The sequence below is a fragment of the Lolium rigidum genome, chromosome 4 (assembly GCF_022539505.1).
Source record: "Lolium rigidum isolate FL_2022 chromosome 4, APGP_CSIRO_Lrig_0.1, whole genome shotgun sequence".
In the NCBI taxonomy this organism is placed as follows: Eukaryota; Viridiplantae; Streptophyta; class Magnoliopsida; order Poales; family Poaceae; genus Lolium; species Lolium rigidum.
The window spans coordinates 184,023,673-184,048,018 of NC_061511.1; the positions used below are offsets into that span (position 1 = coordinate 184,023,673).

The window sequence follows — 24,346 nt, forward strand, 5'->3', positions numbered from 1 at the left end:
AAGTGTTCTTATGAACGTTCATCACTGCATAGTCATCTACTGCAAATGCAAGCGCTGTGCATACATAAGCAAGATGAGAACCATAATGCCTTCATAAATTCAAATCTTTTACTGAATGTTTATACAGTAATGTCACATTAACCGTTGCTAGAATTCCTTTCTTAATAAAACAGAAAGTCTGTACAAATAAACATGAACATTCAGAGGCCCTGGCAGGAAGCAGTCAACAAATATGGCTCGCCAGGGTTTCAGACCATCCAAATGTCCCAGAAAGTATCTCGCGAAACAAATGGGTCTTACAGTATGTACAAAGCAACAGAAAAGGGCGGGCGCAGTGTTGCGGCAGGCAATAGCAACTTCTCGACAAACACCAAACTCCCTTCCTTGACATGGATCCGTGGATTAGTAAATTGCCTGGAGGGATCTTCGTCTCAGTCTCTTCCGGCAAATAAAAATGGAGCGCAAGCTTTACCTTCAAATATGTACCAAACATTAGCTCATCTTCTCAGCACAACCTTTATTCCACGGAAGCCTACTAGAATTCCACCATTTTCTACATAGTATTGCACACCGAATGTTGTGGCAACTGTTTTCCATTATCTATCCAAATATAGTAAGTTCAACCTGACACAAGGAACAGAGATCAGCGCAAACACAAAAGTACAATTGCAAACAATCAAGCCCAATGAACTTATTTCACCACTTGTCAATGTGTTACCTTCTTCACTGAAGGCGAAAACCCCTCCAAGCATGTCATCGTTGTCCCCATCTTCCTCGGGCTTCTCTCTCTCGCAGTGGCTGCTGCTGCTGTCAGCATCAGTAACAGCTTCAGTTAACTCACGGCAGTCATCGAGTTCTGATATTTTACAATAGCCCTCTTGGAAATACTGGGTAAACTCTCCAGAGTTGTGAGAACCAGGCGTTTCATCCTGTCCAGAACCGACGCTCTTGTGACCCCCATTTGGGATGTCAGTTATTGCACCATTGCTGACCAAAGAATTATTGGTTAATTCAGTTGTGCATGACTCGTTACTTGCAGGAGAAGATCCATTATCAAGAGTTTGATCCAAGAGGGAATAGTTGGTCAATGGTCTGATGTGCGATGGCACACAATCCGCACTCTCTCTAGATCGAGGCATGATGGTGGATGCCTTAATGCTCTCATTATCTACTTTGTGATTTGCAGTCAAATCTGTAACTTCAGGAGACTCAGTAGTATTGAATTTTTCCATTGGAAGCAAATCCACAGCAGGAATAGGTCCAGAAAATAATGGCCCAGCTAAACCATTCATGTTTCCTGTTTTTCGCATATCTGTAAAAACAAGCATTTTTTTCAATAAATAATGATGATGGAGATAACCATTTCAAATTTCACATCATATGTTTACCAGTGTAAAATCCAGATATCTGGGGCACTGGTTTGGGTCCATATACAGCATTATCCTTTGCCAAGCTGTAATGTGTGCTTCCAATGTCAGATGACGCATTCTGAAATTGTCCTCTTGCAAGATTCCTGCATATTTGAATATATTCTTTAGTTCACATGTGAAATCAAATCATATTAAGAGAACTGATGAGAAACTTCAGTTAGACGCATAAAATGGTTATGAATACTTTAAGTCCAGCCTGCGTCATTTGCTTAGTATCAAGTAAAAACACCCAACTATACCATTGACATGGTATCTATTTCCAGCACTATGAGTAAATACACAAATATTTCCCTGGTGGGTAAGTATATGATCATGTGAATCTATGTCCAGAACAGCTTGCCAAGCATGACACATTTTATATACAGTACAAAGTTTGCACCTGACGGCAGCAACCATGGCACTGGCATCTCTTATCACTTACTATTTATAACAAATTAATATCTAGCAAAATAAGGAAATAAAATATGTCCAAACACTCATGTTGGCATTTCAATACAACGTCACTTCCCCCATTTTGTTTTCCTTCCAAACAAAACCACCCAAGGACTCAAGTAGTCCACCCAGAGACACTGAAAGGAGACTAAAATAAAGGCAATGGTCTTTAAGTCTCAATTTCAACAAAGGGGCATATAGATTAAGGACAGAGTATGCAGCAGTGACATTCTAACAAAGTAAGTGTATGTTGCTAAAAGGATCCCTTATGGGACAAAAAGCTTGGATAAACCAGTGGGTAGATCTCGGAAAATGGCCTATTTGATACAATACATTAATTCCAGGGGTCTTACACTGAGTTAGAAACTGACGCAGGATACATCCCGTAACTCAATCAAAAAGAAAAATGTAAGCCTTTGTCAGTTCGGAAGGTAACTCAATGGAGTTGCACCATATATATTTTTTAATCAGAACATGTGAAAAGGCAAGCTGGTTAGCCACACAATACAACCAGGCACAGCTAATAATTAAATCATGTAATTTTTCAAACAGTAAACTGAAACACACGAAAAGAAAGAAGCGCTGCAGTAACAGGTTCTCTAATTTCTTTTGGCAAGGCTTAGAATAGCAGCTTTGGTAGTTATAAATTCTTGGCAGCTTACAAAAACCAGTTGGCCTACTCATATATTATCATTTTAACAGAGCTTTCCAAACTTCTCTGATTCCATGCTGAAATGTCAGATATCTTAAAACTTATCATAAATCACCAGATATATTGTAGATAATGATTTGCTAAGCATATGTGCTAGCTCACCTAGAAATTGTGTGATGTTGTTCATTAGGATATAGATAAGGCATTGCCTAAAAGTCTTATTAACTTATTAACATATTGGCGATAAACAAGTGAACTACACTCACACTGCAGAATAAAAATGAAAATTAAGTGCATTATATTGGCATATAGCCTGGTGTACAACAACAGTATAAAACAAGACAAAACAGAGCACAACAACCAACAGAGCCCAGGTGTGGTTCTGAACTTAAGATACGACATAAAACAAAACAAAACAAAACAAAGACGAGACAAAACAAAATACAGCAAACTACCAACAGAGCCCAGATATGTGCCAATATTTGGTAATATGCCATTTAGTATCAAACTGAATCCTTAATTTTATCAAATATCATCTCATCAAAACGTGAGGAGCCAAGAACTAACAGAGAGAACAGAATTATCAACAAGAGAGAAGGCTCGAATTAGAATCAGTTTCATTCACGATTTGACATTACCTATTTTGCTCAGGATAGTGGAATTGCTTAAATACAGGGAGCAGTTCCCTCCTCCTGAGTTCAACCTCGTGAAGAGACAACTTTTCGACCTCAATTTCTCCACCATCAAGGCTAACCGATTCCCCTGAGTCTGTAGCAGGATGATCCATCACGTAGAAGAAAATCTACATATACATGCACAATTGTTTAATAATCATTCTGTAAAATTTAGCAAAGGTATCAAGATGTTGCAGCCCAACCTTAGACTTGTCCCATATGGGAATCCTCCATGAGCTTATTTGTACCTCTGCATTTGAGAGATACCAGCTTGATTTTTCTCTGACTTTCATAACCTCTTTCCTTGACATACCATCATTTGACGGAGTGAAATCCGAATGATCGCTATCCTCGCAATCAGAAGAATCTGCTGTCATCGTACTGTTTTGTTGGTTGTGGAATACAACATTTGCAATGTCCTGGTCCCTTTCTGGCCAGTTTGTCCTACGGCATACATCCCACCATTGAACTGGTTCAGCAGTAACATGCAACTCATCGTCTTGGAGCTGTAAATGAGCACCAGGCCCAACTGCTGGGCTGCTATCAGAGGTTTCAGATCCTGAAGAAGGCAGAAGCTCATGTTGAATAACATGACCAGACGGTGAATACACCAACAAATGCTCCAAAGCATTAGCCTTTGATGGAGCCGGCAAAGAACCTTGGTAAATGGAATTATAGAAGACAGCGGTGATAGCACCAGATGGCACGGATAGTTTTCCGCTTGCAGAAGCAGCCACGTTACTGACTGTGTTTAGCCAACTGGAACTGCTGTTTTTTATCCTACTGACTACAGAGTTTGTCACAGTTGATGGCACAGGATGAAGCTGTTGATCCATAAGAAATGATGGCTTTGACCACCATGGCCTTGACTGACATGGGGCAAGAGGTGGCCCATCACTATGAGAACCCTGTGGCTGCAAACTCGAATCACCACCAAAAGGAGACAGTGTAAAAATATGGCACGTGCCTCGTGCCGAAACAATAGATACCCACTGGCTGAAATGGCTAAAAGATATGTCCTGTATGACCTGCAAAAAAATACAAGGTATTGAAAATAATGACAAATTTACAAAGAAAAATACAAAACTTGATAGTTGCTGTGTAACCATACAGCTGCAGTCATGCCACGATGCAGTTTGTAAAGGTGAACATGAGATGCTGTCCAATCATAACGCTTTGAGCCTGAGCCATTAGCAATGGAGGTTGGCATGATCCTGAAAACATTTATGTTGTGCCCATGAACAGAGGCTGTGACCAAAAGGGTTCCACTAGGATCGAAACAAAGAGCAGATATGGGACTCGTGTGAGCCCTAAACTGTGAGATGACAACTTTTGAGGTGACATCCTTGATGATTACCTACAAAAGTACAATAAGATACCATTAATATGAAGCACACTCATTAAAGAACATATATGTTTCTTTAATGCACTAAAGTTGACAAAGTTTTTTTTAAAGCATAGCCAAAGCCTCAACTAACCGTTCCTGCATTGTCAGCTTCCAGTGGATGCACACTAGAGGGAATTTTGCCAGATCTTCTTCCTGGACTTGATGACAGTGGGGAATTAGAACCATCAGGCAGCAGTTCTTGGCAGTACTTTGACAGTGTTTTGTATCCCATATCACCAAGATTAATTATACCAGCAGCTATTTGCTTGCTGGACTCCATTGCATATCTAGCAACTAAGGTTCCATTGCTAGGAGAAGTAGACGGGCTCACTCCTGGAGAAGGCGTAAGGTTCTGTGGGCTTAGACGACCTGTGCTTGATAGTACAGGGCCATTGGGAGCATAAGCCAACCACCTTGGGCCAACAGACATTGGACCATAGCCAATGTTTGCCCCAGGTGACCCTTGCAAAGGGTATGACAAGACGCTGAACTTGTTCTCAAGGGTTACAGCATCAAAGCAGTAGATCTGGCGAGTAGTAGAAAAATGTAAGAACATAGCAGAATCATTCAGCAAGTATGTGCATCTTTGCTGATGCCATTTATACTATGAAATAATATAGCACCAAGGAGAACTTACTTGTGCTGCGAGTGCTACGGCGACAATCCGGGGGCTGCAACGAACTATATACACAGCAGATCGGAACCTAAGAACATGCACATAGGTGTGGGACTTCAAAGAGTAGAAGCGGACAACTGTTGGGGTAGAAATGCAGTTTCCGTTCTGAGGTTCACTGTTTGTATCCCTGATCAGCGCACTTAAGCGACCGCCTTGAACCATACCCATGCCGTTTGTCTCATCCCCAGCAACGACCAGAAGCATAGGATGTGATGCCCTGAATCCTTCAGTTTCTTCAGAGTAAAGTGGTGTGGGTTGCATTTGTAAAAAGGTGACCGGGCCGTCACGTTTTGATACCAGTTCGCAAACGTTAGCGGCATCCTCAACATCAAGCACTTGAAACCCATTGGAGTAACCAACGAGCAGAACATGCTTGAAAGATGAGGGGTGGAGCTCTAACTTATCAAAGCCGGCCCACAGAACCTGTTTACATATGGAACGTCAGGACTGCACTCCGTGAGCAAATTTGCAGGGATACAAGTAACAAGGTAAGTCGACAAATTAAGAGTAGTTGACCGATGATAAATAAGATTGAACCAACCATCAAGTACTAACCAAATACTAAGGACAGCAAAAACAAGATACCCCCATTGAGCACATTACAGAAAAAGAAACATGCCATTATAATGAAAGCTTAATTGTAGCAATGCATTTGATACCAATAATAAATAAGAAAAAGAAACAGAAAGGGATAATTGCAATTAGGTGTGAAATCAAGCAGCGGGCAATGTGACAGTAGCATAATAGTGGCAAAGGCAGGAAATTTGAATTCACAAAGCTGTCCGCCATCTAGTTAACTAGAATTTCATCCATTGTCAGATTAGAAACAATCAACTAGTAGTAGATTTAAACAATTCCAAATCTTTGAATAATTGAATCTTTGGTTTAAAAATTCCATCTTTAAACTTTTAGCTAGCTTCATTGATGGTCAACTGACCCTCCGACTTGAATAATTGAATTTTGAATCTAGACGAAGATAAGATCTACTACCACGTCAGGTTACTGACGAGACATTGCGTCCGACCAAAAATTGGCACAAAATTAAGTCCACAATTGCAGGTATAATTTGAGCAGAACTGAAACTAGCAACTCGAGCAGCTATGGAGAAAAAAAAAAGATGGAGATTTTGGGGAGGTGGTTGCGGTGGTGGAGAGCGAGACCTGGTCCTTCTCGTCCTCGGCCTGGGTGGCGATGGAGGCGGCGACGGAGGCCCCGGCGGAGCGCACCGTGGAGGCGACGGAGCCGGCGTTGGAGGAGACCGTCTTGAGGCATGACGATATGATCCGCAGCGAGCTGGGCAGCAGCCCATTCCTTCCCCCCTTCCCCCGCTTCATCCCTTCCTCGTCCCCGGAAACCACCACCGGCACCAACCCCTCCGACTCCGACGCCGCTGGTACTAGCACCCGCCGCCGCCCATCCGCGATCGCCGCCTCCGGCGCCGGCGAAGCCCAATACCATCCGCAGTGTCCCTACTCCAGCCGATCCCCCCCACCCTGCTCCTCCAGGCAGCGCGATCCGGGCAGTCAGCTCTGGACCATCTCCGGCTCCGATTCCGCGACACGCAAGGCCAAGAACCCAACCACTCCGCCTTCCAACCTTCCTTCCTTCTCCCTGGTGTGGCTGGCTTCTCCCTTTTCTCTCCTCTCTCTCCCTTGGCTGTTGCTTTCGTGTGCCTATCTCCCTCTCCCTCCCTTAAATAAATCCCGAGAGAGAAATCCCCTCCGCCTCGCCTCGCCTCCCCCGCTACCCGTCCCCGGCGCCGCTCGCTGCCCCCAAGGACCCACCACGCAACCGCGAGTCTGCGACGGTTCCCCAGCCGGGTGCGCGTGGCGAGAGAGGCCGAGGGGTGCTTGCACGCAAGGGGAATATGAGAAGGGATATCTTGTTCCTCTCTCTGGCTGGGTAGCCCGGAAAAAACTTCACCCGCCGCTGCAGCAAGCTCTGGGTGCTGCCTACGCGCACGCGACCGACCGCTCTGTACTCTTCTGCTGTGTGCTCTGGACGCTATTCCTCTGCCTTCCTCGTGTGGAGAAAAAAGAACGTATTTTTTTGGTCGTGGCGAGGCAAGGCGTGGTGTGAAGGTGAACGACACGAACGGGAAAGGCTTTGCATCTATCTATATCTTGCGCGCACGTTGGCGTTGCACATCATGTTGACATCCGTCGATCCCGGCCGGGTGGGCGGAGCGGGCTCCCAGGCTTGTGTTCCAAGGCTGCGACCGAGGATACCGCGGGGGGTTTATCCATCCGTGCCGTTTCTCGGGGCACCAGTAGACGTGCGAATCTAGGAGTATCCTCATTCATTCATTGCCGGATATACTCTGGCGCACGGTGGATCTAGGTTGTGGTTACTGTAGCCTTGGAACGAGGATACACCCATCATATATTTTTCTCGGATTTAGATCGAAGTAGATATAGACCATTTCGAATTCAATTGCGGATATACCGGACTGCGGATTTGAACCGTAAATAGAGTGGATTCAAATCGGAAACAAAAATAGACGGATCTATGCTCTCAGTGGTAGATAGTTATTGTTTTTGCAATTCTTGAGAGGATTAAACTTTCATTCTTGTGTAGTTAAGAAAAAAGAGACACGACTTACGCTAAAACTCAAGCATTGATAAAAAAAATTAGAGCTAAATATGCTCGTCAAATGAATTGAATTAGGTGACTCGGCCTTGGTTTTTAACTCAAAAAATCGGATTATCCGGTTTTAAACCTTGGGATTATCCTAGGAGTAACTAAATTTTGGATAATTCATATATGCATTGCTATACCATGTCTGGAGCGTCTCTTCAAAATCGGATATCATTATCCGCCGGATTCTTTAAAATCGGATATGGATACCTTAGAAGGGATTCGGAGCCGATTTCGTCGCGAAAATTTGCATGTATGTTTACACCCCTACACCAGGCCATGGTGTCATTTTGGGCACTACTGAGCATGTATGTTGTTTGACAAGCTTGGTGGATTCAGATTTGTTGCTTCGATGTGCCTAGTTATACTTGGATCGGCCCTAGGGGATGACACAGTACGACCGTTGAGTTTTGAGCTACATGTGCATTTCACGCGATCATCTCCCAAGAACTGAAAATCAAAAAAGAGGATGATGTCATGATTTGTTAATGAGGTTGACAAAAAAAATTGTGTACCATCATACATGACCACATAGTCTCCTCCCCTTGATAATGCAACATCGTCACCTAGGCGTTCGCGCATGTTGTGGGCTCCAACCTGTGTCCCTCTCTAGTGCCATAGGTAGGATACCACATGCCCCGAGCCAGCTTCGTCTAATATGACTACAAGACCTTCTACAATAACAACTTCAGCAGCGTGTTATCGTCACACATGGCCCTGCTTGCCTAGGGTATGGCTCTGCTTTTGCCGATGTGCCTCGCTATCTAGTTGAAAGAACATGGAGCCCCCATGTGTGGTTTTGGTAATTGATGATAATCCCTATGAACTAATGGTTGCATTGAGAAGAAGTGAGCCTAGCTCACTTGGTTGGGGAAGTGGATGTACAACCCAGCCATCCAGGTTCAAGTCCCCAGGGACACGAATTTGGGTTCTTATTATTTAAAAACAAAATCAATGTAGGGGCTTCCCCTACCGTATTGTTTTCAAAAAAAATGGTTGCATTGAATTTATCTTATAGGTTTTGTGCATAGGCAATGCTTGTATCATAAGTTGGTTTCAAGGTTGCAAGAAGAAGAAGATGAAGAAGATCAAGTGACAAGTATGTCTTGAAGAAGAAGACGGAGTGAGATATCATGTGCATCTTCAAGACATCAACAATATTAAGAATGAATACAGAGATTTCGTTGTTGAAGAGGAAAGAAGACGGAGCTTTCCATCCATATGGCGGACATGGATACATGAAGATATGCCAAAGAAGAAGCTCTCCCGTGATGACTTATGGAGGAGTAATCCGCGAGACTTCATGTAGCAAGTACAATCAAGAATGACGTTCCATCTTGAAGCGGTCAAGATCGGTATTGTCAAGATCGAGGGGGGTGCGCAAGGTCAAGGTTTCTTCTTGATAGGATTTCTCTCTTACCGGTCTCTTGTTGTAGTTGGGAGAGCGAGTGTAGGATAGTTGACTGTTCTATCAAGTGGGCTCTCGAATGAGTCACTTGGTCGTATCGTTATGAGAGAGCTCAAACCCTTGCATGATTTGCATCATCTTTCTTGGTTGTTCTTGGTTCTTATCCATGTGATTTTTTATAGCTTTCATTCATTCTCATGAAAAGCTCTAACTCATCGAAAACGGAATCCGTATGTATCACTTGTTGCATTTTCGAGTTTGAGGGTTTTATCGATATGCCTTCTTAGACATGTCAAACATTCCCTCATTTGTTTTTGTCTTCCCTTGTTGTAATATGATGGTTACCTACGTTATCTTGTAGATCTTGTTTCTAGCTTCGAAACGAGCCCAAGATCATCAAAATCGGAGTCTGGATGCTCAAGTTATGATCGTTTCAGTTTCGTTGTTCTGCATGTTTTAGGGGCGGACCCAATAGTCCGGCCCCGGACCAGGGATCTTCGCAAACGAGACCGGATGGTAATTTCATCCGGCCCCAAATGTCCGGCCCAGACCAGGGGTCTTTGCAAACGTGCGCATGAGCCTGTTTTAATGGTAGGGGCGGACCGATAACGCGTGAAGCACACGTCCGTTGGGAACCCCAAGAGGAAGGTGTGATGCGTACAGCAGCAAGTTTTCCCTAAATAAGAAACCAAGGTTATCGAACCAGTAGGAGATGAAGGCCACGTGAAGGTTGTTGGTGGAGGAGTGTAGTGCGGCGCAACACCAGGGATTCCGGCACCAACGTGGAACCTGCACAACACAATCAAAATACTTTGCCCCAACTTAACGAGTGAGGTTGTCAATCTCACCGAGCTTGCCGTAAACAAAGGATTAAACGTATGGTGTGGAGAATGATGTTTGTTTGCAAAGAACAGATGAGAGAACAGATGATTGCGATAGATTGTATTTCAGATGTAAAAGAATGGACCGGGGTCCACAGTTCACTAGTGGTGTCTCTCCAATAAGAAATAGCATGTTGGGTGAACAAATTACAGTTGGGCAATTGACAAATAGAGAGGACATAACAATGCACATACATATCATGATGACTAATATGAGATTTACTTAAGGCATTACGAAAATAACATAGACCGTTATCCATCATGCATCTATGCCTAAAAAGTCCACCTTCGGGTTAGCATCCGCACCCCTTCCAGAATTAAGTTGCAAACAATAGACAATTGCATTAAGTACTGTGCGTAATGTAATCAACACAAATATCCTTAGACAAAGCATTGATGTTTTATCCTAGTGGCAACAGCACATCCATAACCTTAGAACTTTCGTCCATCGTCCCGCATTCAATGGAGGCATGAACCCACTATCGAGCATAAATACTCCCTCTTGGAGTCACAAGTATCAACTTGGCCAGAGCCTCTACTAGCAACGGAGAGCATGTAAGATCATAAACAACACATATATGATAGATCAATAATCAACTTGACATAGTATTACATATTCATCGGATCCCAACAAACACAACATGTAGCATTACAAATAGACGATCTTGATCATGTTAGGCAGCTCACAAGATCTAAACATGATAGAACAAGAGGAGAAGACAACCATCTAGCTACTGCTATGGACCCATAGTCCAAGGATGAACTACTCACGCATCAATCCGGAGGCGGGCATGATGATGTAGAGTCCTCCGGTGATGATTCCCCTCTCCGGCGAGGTGCCGGAGGCGATCTCCGAATCCCCCGAGATGGGATTGGCGGCGACGGCGTCTCCGGAACTTTTCTCGTATCGTGGCTCTCGGTACTAGGGTTTTCGCGACGAGAGAGAATAAATAGGCGAAGGGGCGAGTCGGAGGGCGCCGAGGGCCCACCCCATAGGCCGACGCGCCCTCCTCGGCCGCGCCGCCCTAGGGTGTGGGGCCTCCTTGGCCCCTCTCCGTCTCTCCTTCGGTGTCCGGAAGGCTCCGTGCAAAATAAGACCGTGGGCTTTTGTTTCGTCCAATTCCGAGAATATTTCCGTGTAAGTTTTACGAAACCAAAAACAGCAGAAAACAGGAACTGGCGCTTCGGCATCTTGTTAATAGGTTAGTGCCGGAAAATGCATCAAAATGATGTAAAGTGTATATAAAATATGTGAGTATTGTCATAAAACTAGCATGGAACATAAGAAATTATAGATACGATTGAGACGTATCACGGACCATCTCCCCCCCCCTGCGAAAAGCCACAACGGTAGGTTTTCTGGGGACCTATTTAAGGGGCCTTCTCTCCCTCCCCCCCCCGCGGTTCACCATCCTTTTTGGCAAGTTCTTGAGCATGGTTTTCACCTCTATTCTTGGCCCTCTTGAGCTTCGTTTCTCTTCAATCCCTCCATGATTCTTGCATATTTTTTAGGGAAAAGAGAGAAGAGATCTAGATCTACCAATCAAATTCCCCTTGCAGTGAGGGAATCTTTCTAGATCTAGATCTTGGAGTCCTTTGTGGATTTCCTTCCTTTCTCTCTTCCAATGTTATTTAGCTTGAGAGCTTGATATCTTTTCTCCCCCGTTCAAATCTTGTTGCATCTTTTTGGGAAAAGAAAGAGGAGACCTAGATCTACTACTCTACCAATCAAATTCCTCTTTTTGTGAGGGAATCCCTAGATCTAGTTCTTTGAGAGATTTTTGTTGTTCATTCATATTTCTGTTCTTCCTCCCTTATTCCCCAATATCTTTTGTTGCTTTGTTGGAAAATTGGGAGTGAAGGACTTCGGCATCTTAATGGTGTTCTTGCCATTGTATTAGGGGCATCTGTTTGAGTTATCTATGGGGTTTCGGTCTCGTGGGAGTTTGTGAGTGTTACCTCTTGGGTTCTTGGAACCCTAGACGGCTTGTAGTTGTAGACCTTAGTGGTGTTGTTGCATTTGTGACCTTGTCGACATTGTGGCGTAGTAGCCTTTGTGGCCTTGTTGTCTTTGTGGCCTTGTCGCCTTTGTGGCGTGGTAGCATTTGTGGCGTTGTTGCCTTTGTGGCGCGTTGTAGCATTTGTGGCTTTGTGGCTTTGTAGACGTTTGTGGAGCTTTGGAGCCTTTGTGTCCTTATAGCTGTGTGTGGTGTGTTGTAGCCTTTGTGGCCTTGTACTTGAGAGCCTCCGGTTTTTGTGGAATTTGCCTCAAGCTTGATACTTGGGCGTTTTCCCCAAGCTTGTACGGGTTCGGTGACCACCCTCAAGGGTGTAATATCCCAGGTTTAGAGACAACAAAATGAGAGAAAACCAAAGTGTGCATTGCATTCATGCACAGAAAATCCGGAAAATGTTCGCGCTTTCAAATAAAACTTGTCCCAGTAACTGAAGTTTCACTTGACTTGCTGGAACTGTAGTAGATCATCAAGTCAAACGCTATAAACTTCAATATGATCTTTGCTAAAACCTTGTTTTGCGTAGAGATGATTTGATCTATGGGCTAGATCAAATGGAATTAGTTTTACAATAACAACACCTTAAGTAAGGATCAACTACAAGATCTTATAAAATATCTCAACGTGACATTCCTTACCACAACACATAAATAATTATTCAATTATAAATCAAAGAACCCAATTAATTAAGAAACTATTCTTTACTTATCTTTTCCATGTCTTTTACTAAATAACTATTCCTACCATGATTCACATGGTATATCTTTTCAACTACAATACTTGAATCCATGCACGGACATTCATACTTATTTTTTATCAAACCTTGACTATTCAATCTTGTCCATTCAAACCTATTGTACTAAACTTCAGAGAAAGGAGAGGATCAATTATATATAATTACCTCATCCATTGAGTACAACCATAGGTTAATATTCAAACCATATCTAAGTGAGATAAGTCAGTAATGCTAACTAATGCTACAAGAAGTATAAGTCAAGTACTAAACCCTACTTGACCTAGCTAACACATGATGGTAAGTAAGAGCCTATTCCTCTAGTAATTCATTAGGAGGCCAATGTTAGGATCATTACACCTTGGTAATGATCATAACCCCTAGAGGAACCCTACCTATTCCAGAGAGCTCAAGCAAAAGAGGTATACCCAAGTATATTGACCAATACTTGATCTTTTTTAGATAAAAGGCACCAGGTGCCCGACTTTAAATTAATAAAGCCCAGCAAGGTCAACAAGGTTCATTACATGCTGCGGCATACAGCTTAGCCAGGATATTACGAATAACAAGGAAACTGGGGTCGGCCTCCCCTAACGGACCGAAAGCCGCCGAACGCGGACAAGTCAACATCCTCCCCCGGAATGACGAAGACAAGGAGCAGCCTCGGGAGTCGTCCGGCGGATGAAGAGCGTGCACCCGTCCGAGCTCGGAAATCAGCCACCTAAGCCGGGGACGGTCCGGAGGTTTCGCCGGGATGAACCACTGCTGCAAACAAAACAGGGTTTTAAAAATAATATCAGCAGGGTGTCGAATGAGCTTAGATTCCATGGTCAATTTATTCCTGATAAGCCAAAGCGCCCAGGATTGTGCCAGGAAAAGGCTCCAAATCGTTCTACGTGCCCGGCCCGCGAAATTAGAAACGATCGCAAAGAACTGCGGGAAGGAGGCCGGGCACCAGCTGCATTGAAGAATTTGCCTAAGGACGCTCCAGGCAAACATTGCCAGAGGGCAGGTGAAGAAGATGTGGTCCGCCGCCTCTCTTTCCCCGCACAGAGAGCAATTTCCGTTGCCTGGACCATGCCTGGATTGAATGTTGGCGCTAGAAGGGAGACGATCGAGGACTAACTGCCATGAGAAGATACGAATCTTAAGCGGAACTTTCGCTGCCCACACATCCTTGAAATGCGCCACGGTCGCCCCTTGAACCAGTCGCGCATACATGGATTTAACTGAGAAAATCCCGTCACTCTCGAAGCGCCAGGACACCTTATCTGGGCCTTCCACGAGCACGGTAGAGTCGATCACTGATTGTAACTCCTCAAGGGATCTGGCTAACATCTGATCCAACTGTCTTCGGAATCTCAGCGGCTCATTGGAACCACACACATGTGCCACGGAAGCCATTTGCGAGTAGGCGATACTGAACAACCCTGGGAACCTATCTTTAAGAGGTGCCCCCCCACCCAACGATCCATCCAAAAGCTAGTGCGGCGCCCGTCCCTTATGGCGTGCTTAGCGCCTAACTTGAACAGATGCTTAATTTTGTGAATACTGCGCCAAAACTGGGAACCCCGCTGGCCGGAGGTGATACGTCTCCAACGTATCGATAATTTCTTGTGTTCCATGCCACATTATTGATGTTATCTACATGTTTTATGCACACTTTATGTCATATTCGTGCATTTTCTGGAACTAACCTATTAACAAGATGCCGAAGTGGCAGTTCGTTTTCTCGCTGTTTTTGGTTTCGAAATCCTAGTAACGAAATATTCTCGGAATCGGACGAAATCAACGACAAAGATCTTAGAATCCCCGGAAGCATCCGAACACACGAGAGGGACCGGAGGGGGGCACGGAGCCCACCACACCATGCCCGGCGCGGCCTAGGGGGCCCGCGCCCCCTAGGGTTTGGCCAGCCCTTCGACCCCCGGCGCCGCCTCTTCGCCTATAAGAAGCCCCCGGATCAGAAAACCCGATACCAATTGACGAAACCCACGAAACCTGCCGGAGCCGCCGCCATCGCGAAGCCAAGATCCGGGGGACAGGATCTCTGTTCCGGCACCCTGCCGGAGCGGGGAAGTGCCCCGGAAGGCTTCTCCATCGACACCGCTGCCATCTCCACCGCCATCTTCATCACCGCTGCTGCTCCCATGAGGAGGGAGTAGTTCTCCATCGAGGCTCGGGGCTGTACCGGTAGCTATGTGGTTCATCTCTCTCCTATGTGCTTCAATACAATAATCTCATGAGCTGCCTTACATGATTGAGATTCATATGATGATGCTTGTAATCTAGATGTCATTATGCTAGTCAAGTGGGTTTTACTTATGTGATCTCCGGAGACTCCTCGTCCCACGTGTGTAAAGGTGACAGTGTGTGCACCGTGTGGGTCTCTTAGGCTAGATTTCACGGAATACTTATTCACTCGTTGAATGGCATAGTGAGGTGCTTATTTATATCTCTTTAAGATTGCAGCATGTTGTATCACAATTTATCCATGTGCTACTCTAGTGATTTGTTATTAAAGTAGTTTATTCCTCCTGCATGTGTGCAAAGGTGACAAGTGCGTGCACCGTGTTAGTACTTGGTTTGTGCTATGATCATGATCTCTTGTAGATTATGGAGTTAACTATTGCTATGATAATATTGATGTGATCTATTCCTCCTACATATGCATGAAGGTGACGAGTGTGCATGCTATGCTAGTACTTGGTTTAGTAGCGTTGATCTATCTTACACTAAAGGTTACTTAAACATGAGCATTATTGTGGAGCTTGTTAACTCCGGCATTGAGGGTTCGTGTAATCCTACGCAATGTGTTCATCATCCAACAAAAGTGTAGAGTATGCATTTATCTGTTCTGTTATGTGATCAATGTTGAGAGTGTCCACTAGTGAAAGTGTAATCCCTAGGCCTTGTTCCTAAATACTGCTGAGTTACTACTGCTTGTTTACTACTGCTGAGTTACTACTGCTTGTTTACTACTGCTGCGTTACTACTGCTGAGTTACTACTGCTTGTTTACTGTTTTACTGCGTTACTACTGCCGCAATACCACCACCATCAACTACACGCCAAGCACTTTTCTGGCACCGTTGCTACTGCTCATACTTATTTATACCACCTGTATTTCACTATCTCTTCGCCGAACTAGTGCACCTATTTGGTGTGTTGGGGACACAAGAGACTTCTTGCTTTGTGGTTGCAGTGGTTGCATGAGAGGGATATCTTTGACCTCTTCCTCCCCGAGTTCGATAAACCTTGGGTATCCACTTAAGGGAAACTTGCTGCTGTTCTACAAACCTCTGCTCTTGGAGGCCCAACACCGTCTACAAGAATAGAAGCTCCCGTAGACATCAAGCACTTTTCTCGGCGCCGTTGCCGGGGAGGAAAGGTAAAAAGGCTCTCATACTACGGTCCCGGGTAAAGTATTTTTCTCGGCGCCGTTGTGTGTGTGCTCAAAGCTATTTCCTTTAGATCCTGCAATTGCATCTTGTTGTTTCTTGTTTACACTAGTTTGGCATAATGGACAACAATGAGCTTCTTATTCTATTTCCCGAATTAAAACATGGATTGTTTGATGCGAAAATTAAAAAACCTATGAAATCTTCTTTGCATGCTGGTAGTAATATTAGTATGAACGCTTTGAACACCATTGTTGACAATGATATAGAAAGTTCTAAGCTTGGGGAAGCTGGTTTTCATGATATTTTTAGTCCCCCAAGCATTGAGGAGAAAATTTTCTTTGATAATACTTTGCCTCCTATTTCTGATGATTATAATGATAGTGGTCTTTTGATGCCACTTACTGCTGAGAGTAAATTTTGTTGTGATTATACTATGCCTCCTACACTTGATGAGAATAATAATGATAGCTACTTTGTTGAATTTGCTCCCACTACAACTAATAAAATTGATTATGCTTATGTGGAGAGTAATAATTTTATGCATGAGACTCATGATGAGAATGCTTTATGTGATAGTTATATTGTTGAGTTTGCTCATGTTGCTACTGAAAGTTATTATGAGAGAGGAAAATATGGTTGTAGAAATTTTCATGTTACTAAAATGCCTCTCTATGTGCTGAAATTTTTGATGCTACACTTGTTTTATCTTCCTATGCTTGTTACTTTGCTCTTCATGAACTTGTTTATTTACAAGATTCCTATGCATAGGAAGCATGTTAGACTTAAATGTGTTTTGAATTTGCCTCTTGATGCTCTCTTTTGCTTCAAATACTATTTCTTGCGAGTGCATCATTAAAACTGCTTGAGCCCATCTTAATGGCTAAAAAGAAAGAACTTCTTGGGAGATAACCCATGTGTTATTTTGCTACAGTACTTTGTTTTATATTTGTGTCTTGGAAGTTGTTTACTACTGTAGCAACCTCTCCTTATCTTAGTTTTGTGTTTTGTTGTGCCAAGTAAAGTCTTTGATAGAAAAGTAAGTACTAGATTTGGATTACTGCGCAGTTCCAGATTTCTTTGCTGTCACGAATCTGAGCCCACTGCCCTGCAGGAAGCTCAGAAAATTATGCCAATTTACGAGCATGATCCTCAGATATGTACGCAACTTTCATTCAATTTGAGCATTTTCATTTGAGCAAGTCTGGTGGCCTAATAAAATCCATCTTTACGGACTGTTCTGTTTTGACAGATTCTGCCTTTTATTTCGCATTGCCTCTTTCGCTATGTTGGATGAATTTCTTTGATCCACTAATGTCCAGTAGCATTATGCAATGTCCAGAAGTGTTAAGAATGATTGTGTCACCTCTGAATATGTCAATTTATATTGTGCACCAACCCTCTAATGAGTTGTTTCGAGTTTGGTGTGGAGGAAGTTTTCAAGGATCAAGAGAGGAGTATGATGCAACATGATCAAGGAGAGTGAAAGCTCTAAGCTTGGGGATGCACCCGGTGGTTCACCCCTGCATATATCAAGAAGACTCAAGCGTCTAAGCTTGGGGATGCCCAAGGCATCCCCTTCTTCATCGACAACATTATCGAGTTCCTCCCCCGAAACTATATTTTTATTCCATCACATCTTATGTGCTTTTTCTTGGAGCGTCCGTTTGTTTGCTTTTGTTTTTGTTTGTGTTTGAATAAATTGGATTACATCATGCTTGTGTGGGAGAGAGACACGCTCCGCTGGTTCGTATGAACACATGTGTTCTTAGCTCATAATATTCATGGCGAAGTTTCCTCTTCGTTAAATTGTTATATGGTTGGAATTGGAAAATGATACATGTAGTAATTTGCTATAATGTCTTGGGTAATGTGATACTTGGCAATTGTTGTGCTCATGTTTAAGCTCTTGCATCATATACTTTGCACCTATTAGTGAAGAATACATAGAGCATGCTAAAATTTGGTTTGCATAATTGGTCTCTCTAAGGTCTAGATAATTTCTAGTAAGGTGTTTGAACAACGAGGAAGACAATGTATAGTTTTATAATGCTTGTAATATGTCTTTTATGTGAGTTTTGTCTGTACTAGTTCATACTTTTGTTTGCTTCAAACAACCTTGCTAGCCTAAGCCTTGTATCGAGAGGGAATACTTCTCATGCATCCAAAATACTTGAGCCAACCACTATGCCATTTGTGTCCACCATACCTACCTACTACATGGTATTTCTCCGCCATTCCAAAGTAAATTGCTTGAGTGCTACCTTTAAACAATTCAAAATTTATTACCTCTTATTTGTGTCAATGTTTTATAGCTCATGAGGAAGTATGTGGTGTTTATCTTTCAATCTTGTTGGGCAACTTTCACCAATGGACTAGTGGCTTCATCCGCTTATCCAATAATTTTGCAAAAAGAGTCGGCAATGGGATTCCCAGTCCCAAATTAACAAACTAAAAATAGACACTCCTCCATGGTATGTGATTGTTGGACGGCACCCGAAGGATTCGGTTAGCCATGGCTTGTGTAAGCAAAGGTTGGGAGGAGTGTCATCATAATAAAACTAAAATAAAAAGGCACTCCTTCATGGTATGAGATTGTTGGCGTGCACCCGAGGATTCGGTTAGCCATGGTTTGTGAAAGAAAGGTTGGAAGGAGTGCCACCCAAAAATAAAATAAAATGGGAGCCGCTCTTTGAAGGTCTCGTCCGGCAAGGGGGTTAGAGTACCCGCTACCATTCGTTGACAACAACATACACCTCTCAAAACTTTACTTTTATGCTCTCTATATGTTTTCAAAATCAAAGCTCTAGCACAAATATAGCAATCGATGCTTTCCTCTTTGAAGGACCATTCTTTTACTTTCATTGTTGAGTCAGCTTCACCTATTTCTCTCCATCTCAAGAAGCAAACACTTGTGTGAACTCGTGCATTGATTCTTACATATTTGCATATTGCATTTGTTATATTGCTTTGCATTGACAATTATCCATGAGATATACATGTTACAAGTTGAAAGCAACCGCTGAAACTTAATCTTCTTTTGTGTTGCTTCAATACCTTTACTTTGAATTATTGCTTTATGAGTTAACTCTTATGCAAGACTTATTGATGCTTGTCTTGAAGTGCTATTCATGAAAAGTCTTTGCTTTATGATTCAGCTTGTTTACCCATGTCATATACATTGTTTTGATCGCTGCATTCACTACATATGCTTGTACAAATAGTATGATCAAGTTTATGATGGCATGTCACTCCAGAAATTATCTTTGTTATCGTTTTACCCGCTCGGGACGAGCAGAACTAAGCTTGGGGATGCTGATACGTCTCCAACGTATCGATAATTTCTTGTGTTCCATGCCACATTATTGATGTTATCTACATGTTTTATGCACACTTTATGTCATATTCGTGCATTTTCCGGAACTAACCTATTAACAAGATGCCGAAGTGGCAGTTCTCGTTTCTGCTCGTTTTTGGTTTCGAAATCCTAGTAACGAAATATTCTCGAATCGGACGAAATCAACGACAAAGATCTTAGAATCCCCGGAAGCATCCAGAACACACGAGAGGGACCGGAGGGGGGCACAGGCCCACCACACCATGCCTCGGCGCGGCCTAGGGGGCCCGCGCCCCCTAGGGTTTGGCCAGCCCTTCGACCCCCCGGCGCCGCCTCTTCGCCTATAAGAAGCCCCCGGATCGGAAAACCCGATACCAATTGACGAAACCCACGTAAACCCGCCGCAGCCGCCGCCATCGCGAAGCCAAGATCCGGGGGACAGGATCTCTGTTCCGGCACCCCGCCGGAGCGGGGAAGTGCCCCCGAAGGCTTCTCCATCGACACCGCTGCCATCTCCACCGCCATCTTCATCACCGCTGCTGCTCCCATGAGGAGGGAGTAGTTCTCCATCGAGGCTCGGGGCTGTACCGGTAGCTATGTGGTTCATCTCTCTCCTATGTGCTTCAATACAATAATCTCATGAGCTGCCTTACATGATTGAGATTCATATGATGATGCTTGTAATCTAGATGTCATTATGCTAGTCAAGTGGGTTTTACTTATGTGATCTCCGGAGACTCCTCGTCCCACGTGTGTAAAGGTGACAGGTGTGTGCACCGTGTGGGTCTCTTAGGCTAGATTTCACGGAATACTTATTCACCGTTGAATGGCATAGTGAGGTGCTTATTTATATCTCTTTAAGATTGCAGCATGTTGTATCACAATTTATCCATGTGCTACTCTAGTGATTTGTTATTAAAGTAGTTTATTCCTCCCGCATGTGTGCAAAGGTGACAGTGCGTGCACCGTGTTAGTACTTGGTTTGTGCTATGATCATGATCTCTTGTAGATTATGGAGTTAACTATTGCTATGATAATATTGATGTGATCTATTCCTCCTACATATGCATGAAGGTGACAGTGTGCATGCTATGCTAGTACTTGGTTTAGTAGCGTTGATCTATCTTACACTAAAGGTTACTTAAACATGAGCATTATTGTGGAGCTTGTTAACTCCGGCATTGAGGGTTCGTGTAATCCTACGCAATGTGTTCATCATCCAACAAAAGTGTAGAGTATGCATTTATCTCGTTCCGTTATGTGATCAATGTTGAGAGTGTCCACTAGTGAAAGTGTAATCCCTAGGCCTTGTTCCTAAATACTCGCTGAGTTACTACCGCTTGTTTACTACCGCTGAGTTACTACCGCTTGTTTACTACTGCTGCGTTACTATCGTCGAGTTACTCTCGCTTGTTTATTGTTTCTATCGCGTTACTATCGCCGCAATACCACCACCATCAACTACACGCCAAGCACTTTTCTCGGCACCGTTGCTACTGCTCATACTTATTTATACCACTCGTATTTCACTATCTCTTCGCCGAACTAGTGCACCTATTTGGTGTGTTGGGGACACAAGAGACTTCTTGCTTTGTGGTTGCAGGGTTGCATGAGAGGGATATCTTTGACCTCTTCCTCCCTGAGTTCGATAAACCTTGGGTATCCACTTAAGGGAAACTTGCTGCTGTTCTACAAACCTCTGCTCTTGGAGGCCCAACACTGTCTACAAGAATAGAAGCTCCCGTAGACATCAGGAGGCCGTGAAGATGTCGTCCGCGCTGGGGTATTTTGCATTTATCAGTTGTCTCCACAGCTGGTTTCCATCCTGGTATAGCTTCCAAACCCATTTTAGAAGGAGGGCCACGTTCATAAGCCTGGAATTGACAATCCCCAGACCCCCACAGTTCTTAGGTCTACAAATTGCCGGCCAGTTGACAAGGTGAAACTTTCTCTTAGGGCCCACCCCTTCCCAGTAAAACCTTGCTCTGTGTGAGTCAAACTTGGCGTGGATGCCGTCTTGCAGCAAGAAAAGGCCCATTGCGTACGTAGGGAGATTGGCGAGGCAGGCGTTGGACAAAATCAGCCGCCCTCCCGACGACATGAATTTGCCCCACCGGGGTTCCACTTTGGCAGCCGGTTTCTTACCGAGAACAACCATTGTTCCATAGTCAGCGCTCTATCCGAGATAGGCAGCCCGAGATAGATGAACGGGAAGTCTCCCAGCTTGCAATTCAACTGATCTGCCACCAACTGTTGCCGCTCCACTGATCTCCCCATGATAATCACCTCAGATTTGTGATAGTTAATCTTTAGCCCCGACATGTCCTCAAAGCACATAAGGATGAACTTGAGATTGGTAATCTGCTGGTCATCATCCTGGATCATGATGATCGTATCGTCCGCATACTGAAGGTGCGTGATTCCCCCTGGGATCAAGTTTGGCACAACCCCCACGATGTGCCCGGCAGTGTTAGCTTTGGTCAAAATGACGGAGAGAGCTTCAGCCATGAAGTTGAACAGAAGAGGGGAGAGCGGGTCCCCTTGCCGGACTCCCCTCTTGTTTCTGAAGAACGGGCCCACTTCGCCGTTGATAGAAATTGCTGTCTGACCCCCCGACACAAGCTGCATAATACGGTGGACAACCCCAGAGTCGAAGCCTTTGTATCTGAGGACCTCCTTGAGAAAATCCCAATTGACCCTGTCGTAAGCTTTTTCAAAGTCCAATTTTAACAGGATACACGCCTCCCTGCTGGCTTTAACCTCATGGACGACCTCATGCAGAGCGAGGATCCCATCCAGAATAAACCTACCCTTGATGAACGCCGTCTGATTGGGGCTAATCACCCTGTTAGCGATCGGGTCCAACTTGGTGGCCACCGCCTTGGAAACCATCTTGAAGATCACGTTAATAAGCGCTATCGGCCGGAACTGGGAGATGTGGTCAGCTCCCTGGACCTTAGGGATCAGGGATAGCACCCCAAAGTTGAGCCTGGAGATGTCGATTCTTCCCAACAAGAAGTCATTGATAATGTGTAACACTCCCATCCTGATCAATGGCCAGAATTTCTTGAAGAATTGGACCGGGAGGCCATCCGGACCTGGGGCCGTATCAGACTTCATCTCCTGCACCAGATTATCCAACTCCTCTTGAGAATAAGTGCGCATGACTTCCTCATTCTCCTGGGAGGAGACTCTGTCCTCCTCCCCCCACGCCCCTGGATCCAGAGAGCACACCCTTGTGTCGGTCGATCCCAGGAGCCGGCGGTAAAAGTCATAGATGTGTTCCTGAATCTGTCTCTTTTCCGTAATCGGACCATTGTCTGTGAGCAATCTCAGAATACAGCACTTCCTGCGTCTGCCGTTGGCCACCGCGTGAAAGTACGCCGTGTTGGAGTCTCCTTGCAAAAGCCATCTGACTCGACCCCTTTGTCTCCAGTATTCTTCTTCATCCCTAAAGATGGATAGGATTTGATCTTCGAGGTGATAGCGGAATGCCCATTCCTCACCATCCAATACTTGATCTTGGAGAGGAGAACCATGATTCATTAATAAACCATTATGAGACCAATGCTTTGATCATTACAAATTGAGTAATGATCATAAACCCTAAGAATCTAAGTGAGTGTGTTGAGAGGAATAGTAAAGAAGTGATTAGTAAGGAATAAGTGGATCATGTCTAATGCATGATCATACCTTGTAGATTTAGATGATAAGTTAAACATTTATGATTAATAGATCTCAACTACCACATGAAATAATAGGTATATCACTAGTAGTTAACCCCAGACCAATCCTCATGCCTTGAGTGTAAGAATAATGGCATGGTATTTAAACCTTGCTTATCCAAATAATAGGGACAACCCTAGCATTGCCTTGATACAAGAATTCTAACTAAGTGAGGAGGAGTAACTTTAGCCAATTAAACATAACTCTAGCTTATGCTTATACCCGTTCTAGCTTGTGTACCACATGAGTGATCCCAACTAAAACCCTAGGCCACATTTGAATTCCAATTCTAGTACACTTGGAGGGGAAAGTAGAACCTTGCCATGCCTCATGCCCATTTTGTACTTTAATGAGTGAAGCATCATCAAATCCCTAAAACCTTTCACATGGGATTCACTCCACATAAAAAATTATGCCCTAACTTTTGTATCATAGATCACAAGTATAAACCAAGCCATATATACCTAAAGACTAAATGCTATTTGGTGAGTAGAGTGAAACCAATATCCAATTCCACTTTCCTTCCTAAATACCTTGTCTAGTGGACCAAATTAAATATTATTTTATAAAATAGAATCACCATATAAACAAGTGGATTAACTATGATGAACATAGGATTTACCCTAAGTAATCCAAGCTATTGGCTAAATGAGTTTAGTCATCATAAAGTTTATTCAACCATCTTCTTAAACCCTTAGAAACAATTCTCCACATAAAATCATGAACCAATACCATTCTCAATATCATTTATTTTAAACCTTAGTTAAACTATATGGGAACAAGCAATATGGTTAAGTAATAGCAAAATCCAATATTATGTTCACCATTCCCATGTTATCAATTTACAAATCACTTAAATAAATTTGGTACTTAAAATAAAAATAATTGAGATAAGCACTTAAACCCTATCTATTTTAAATATAGAATGACCTCAAAAATATCAATCTGATCAATTATT

The 24,346-nt window shown here is 43.6% G+C and overlaps 1 protein-coding gene across 1 annotated transcript; it reads right to left on the reverse strand.

Moving 5' to 3' along the window:
* Positions 1-78: 78 nt before the first annotated feature.
* LOC124706548 (autophagy-related protein 18h-like) lies at positions 79-6,562 on the reverse strand. The gene is made up of 9 exons (XM_047238214.1): positions 6,412-6,562; positions 5,213-5,674; positions 4,667-5,101; positions 4,300-4,545; positions 3,392-4,216; positions 3,153-3,316; positions 1,389-1,513; positions 719-1,312; positions 79-624 (listed from the first exon to the last, which is right to left on the reverse strand). The coding sequence occupies exons 2-9, from the start codon at positions 5,510-5,512 to the stop codon at positions 620-622; spliced, it is 2,694 nt and encodes an 897-aa protein (XP_047094170.1). The 5' UTR covers positions 5,513-5,674; positions 6,412-6,562; the 3' UTR covers positions 79-619.
* Positions 6,563-24,346: the final 17,784 nt, after the last annotated feature.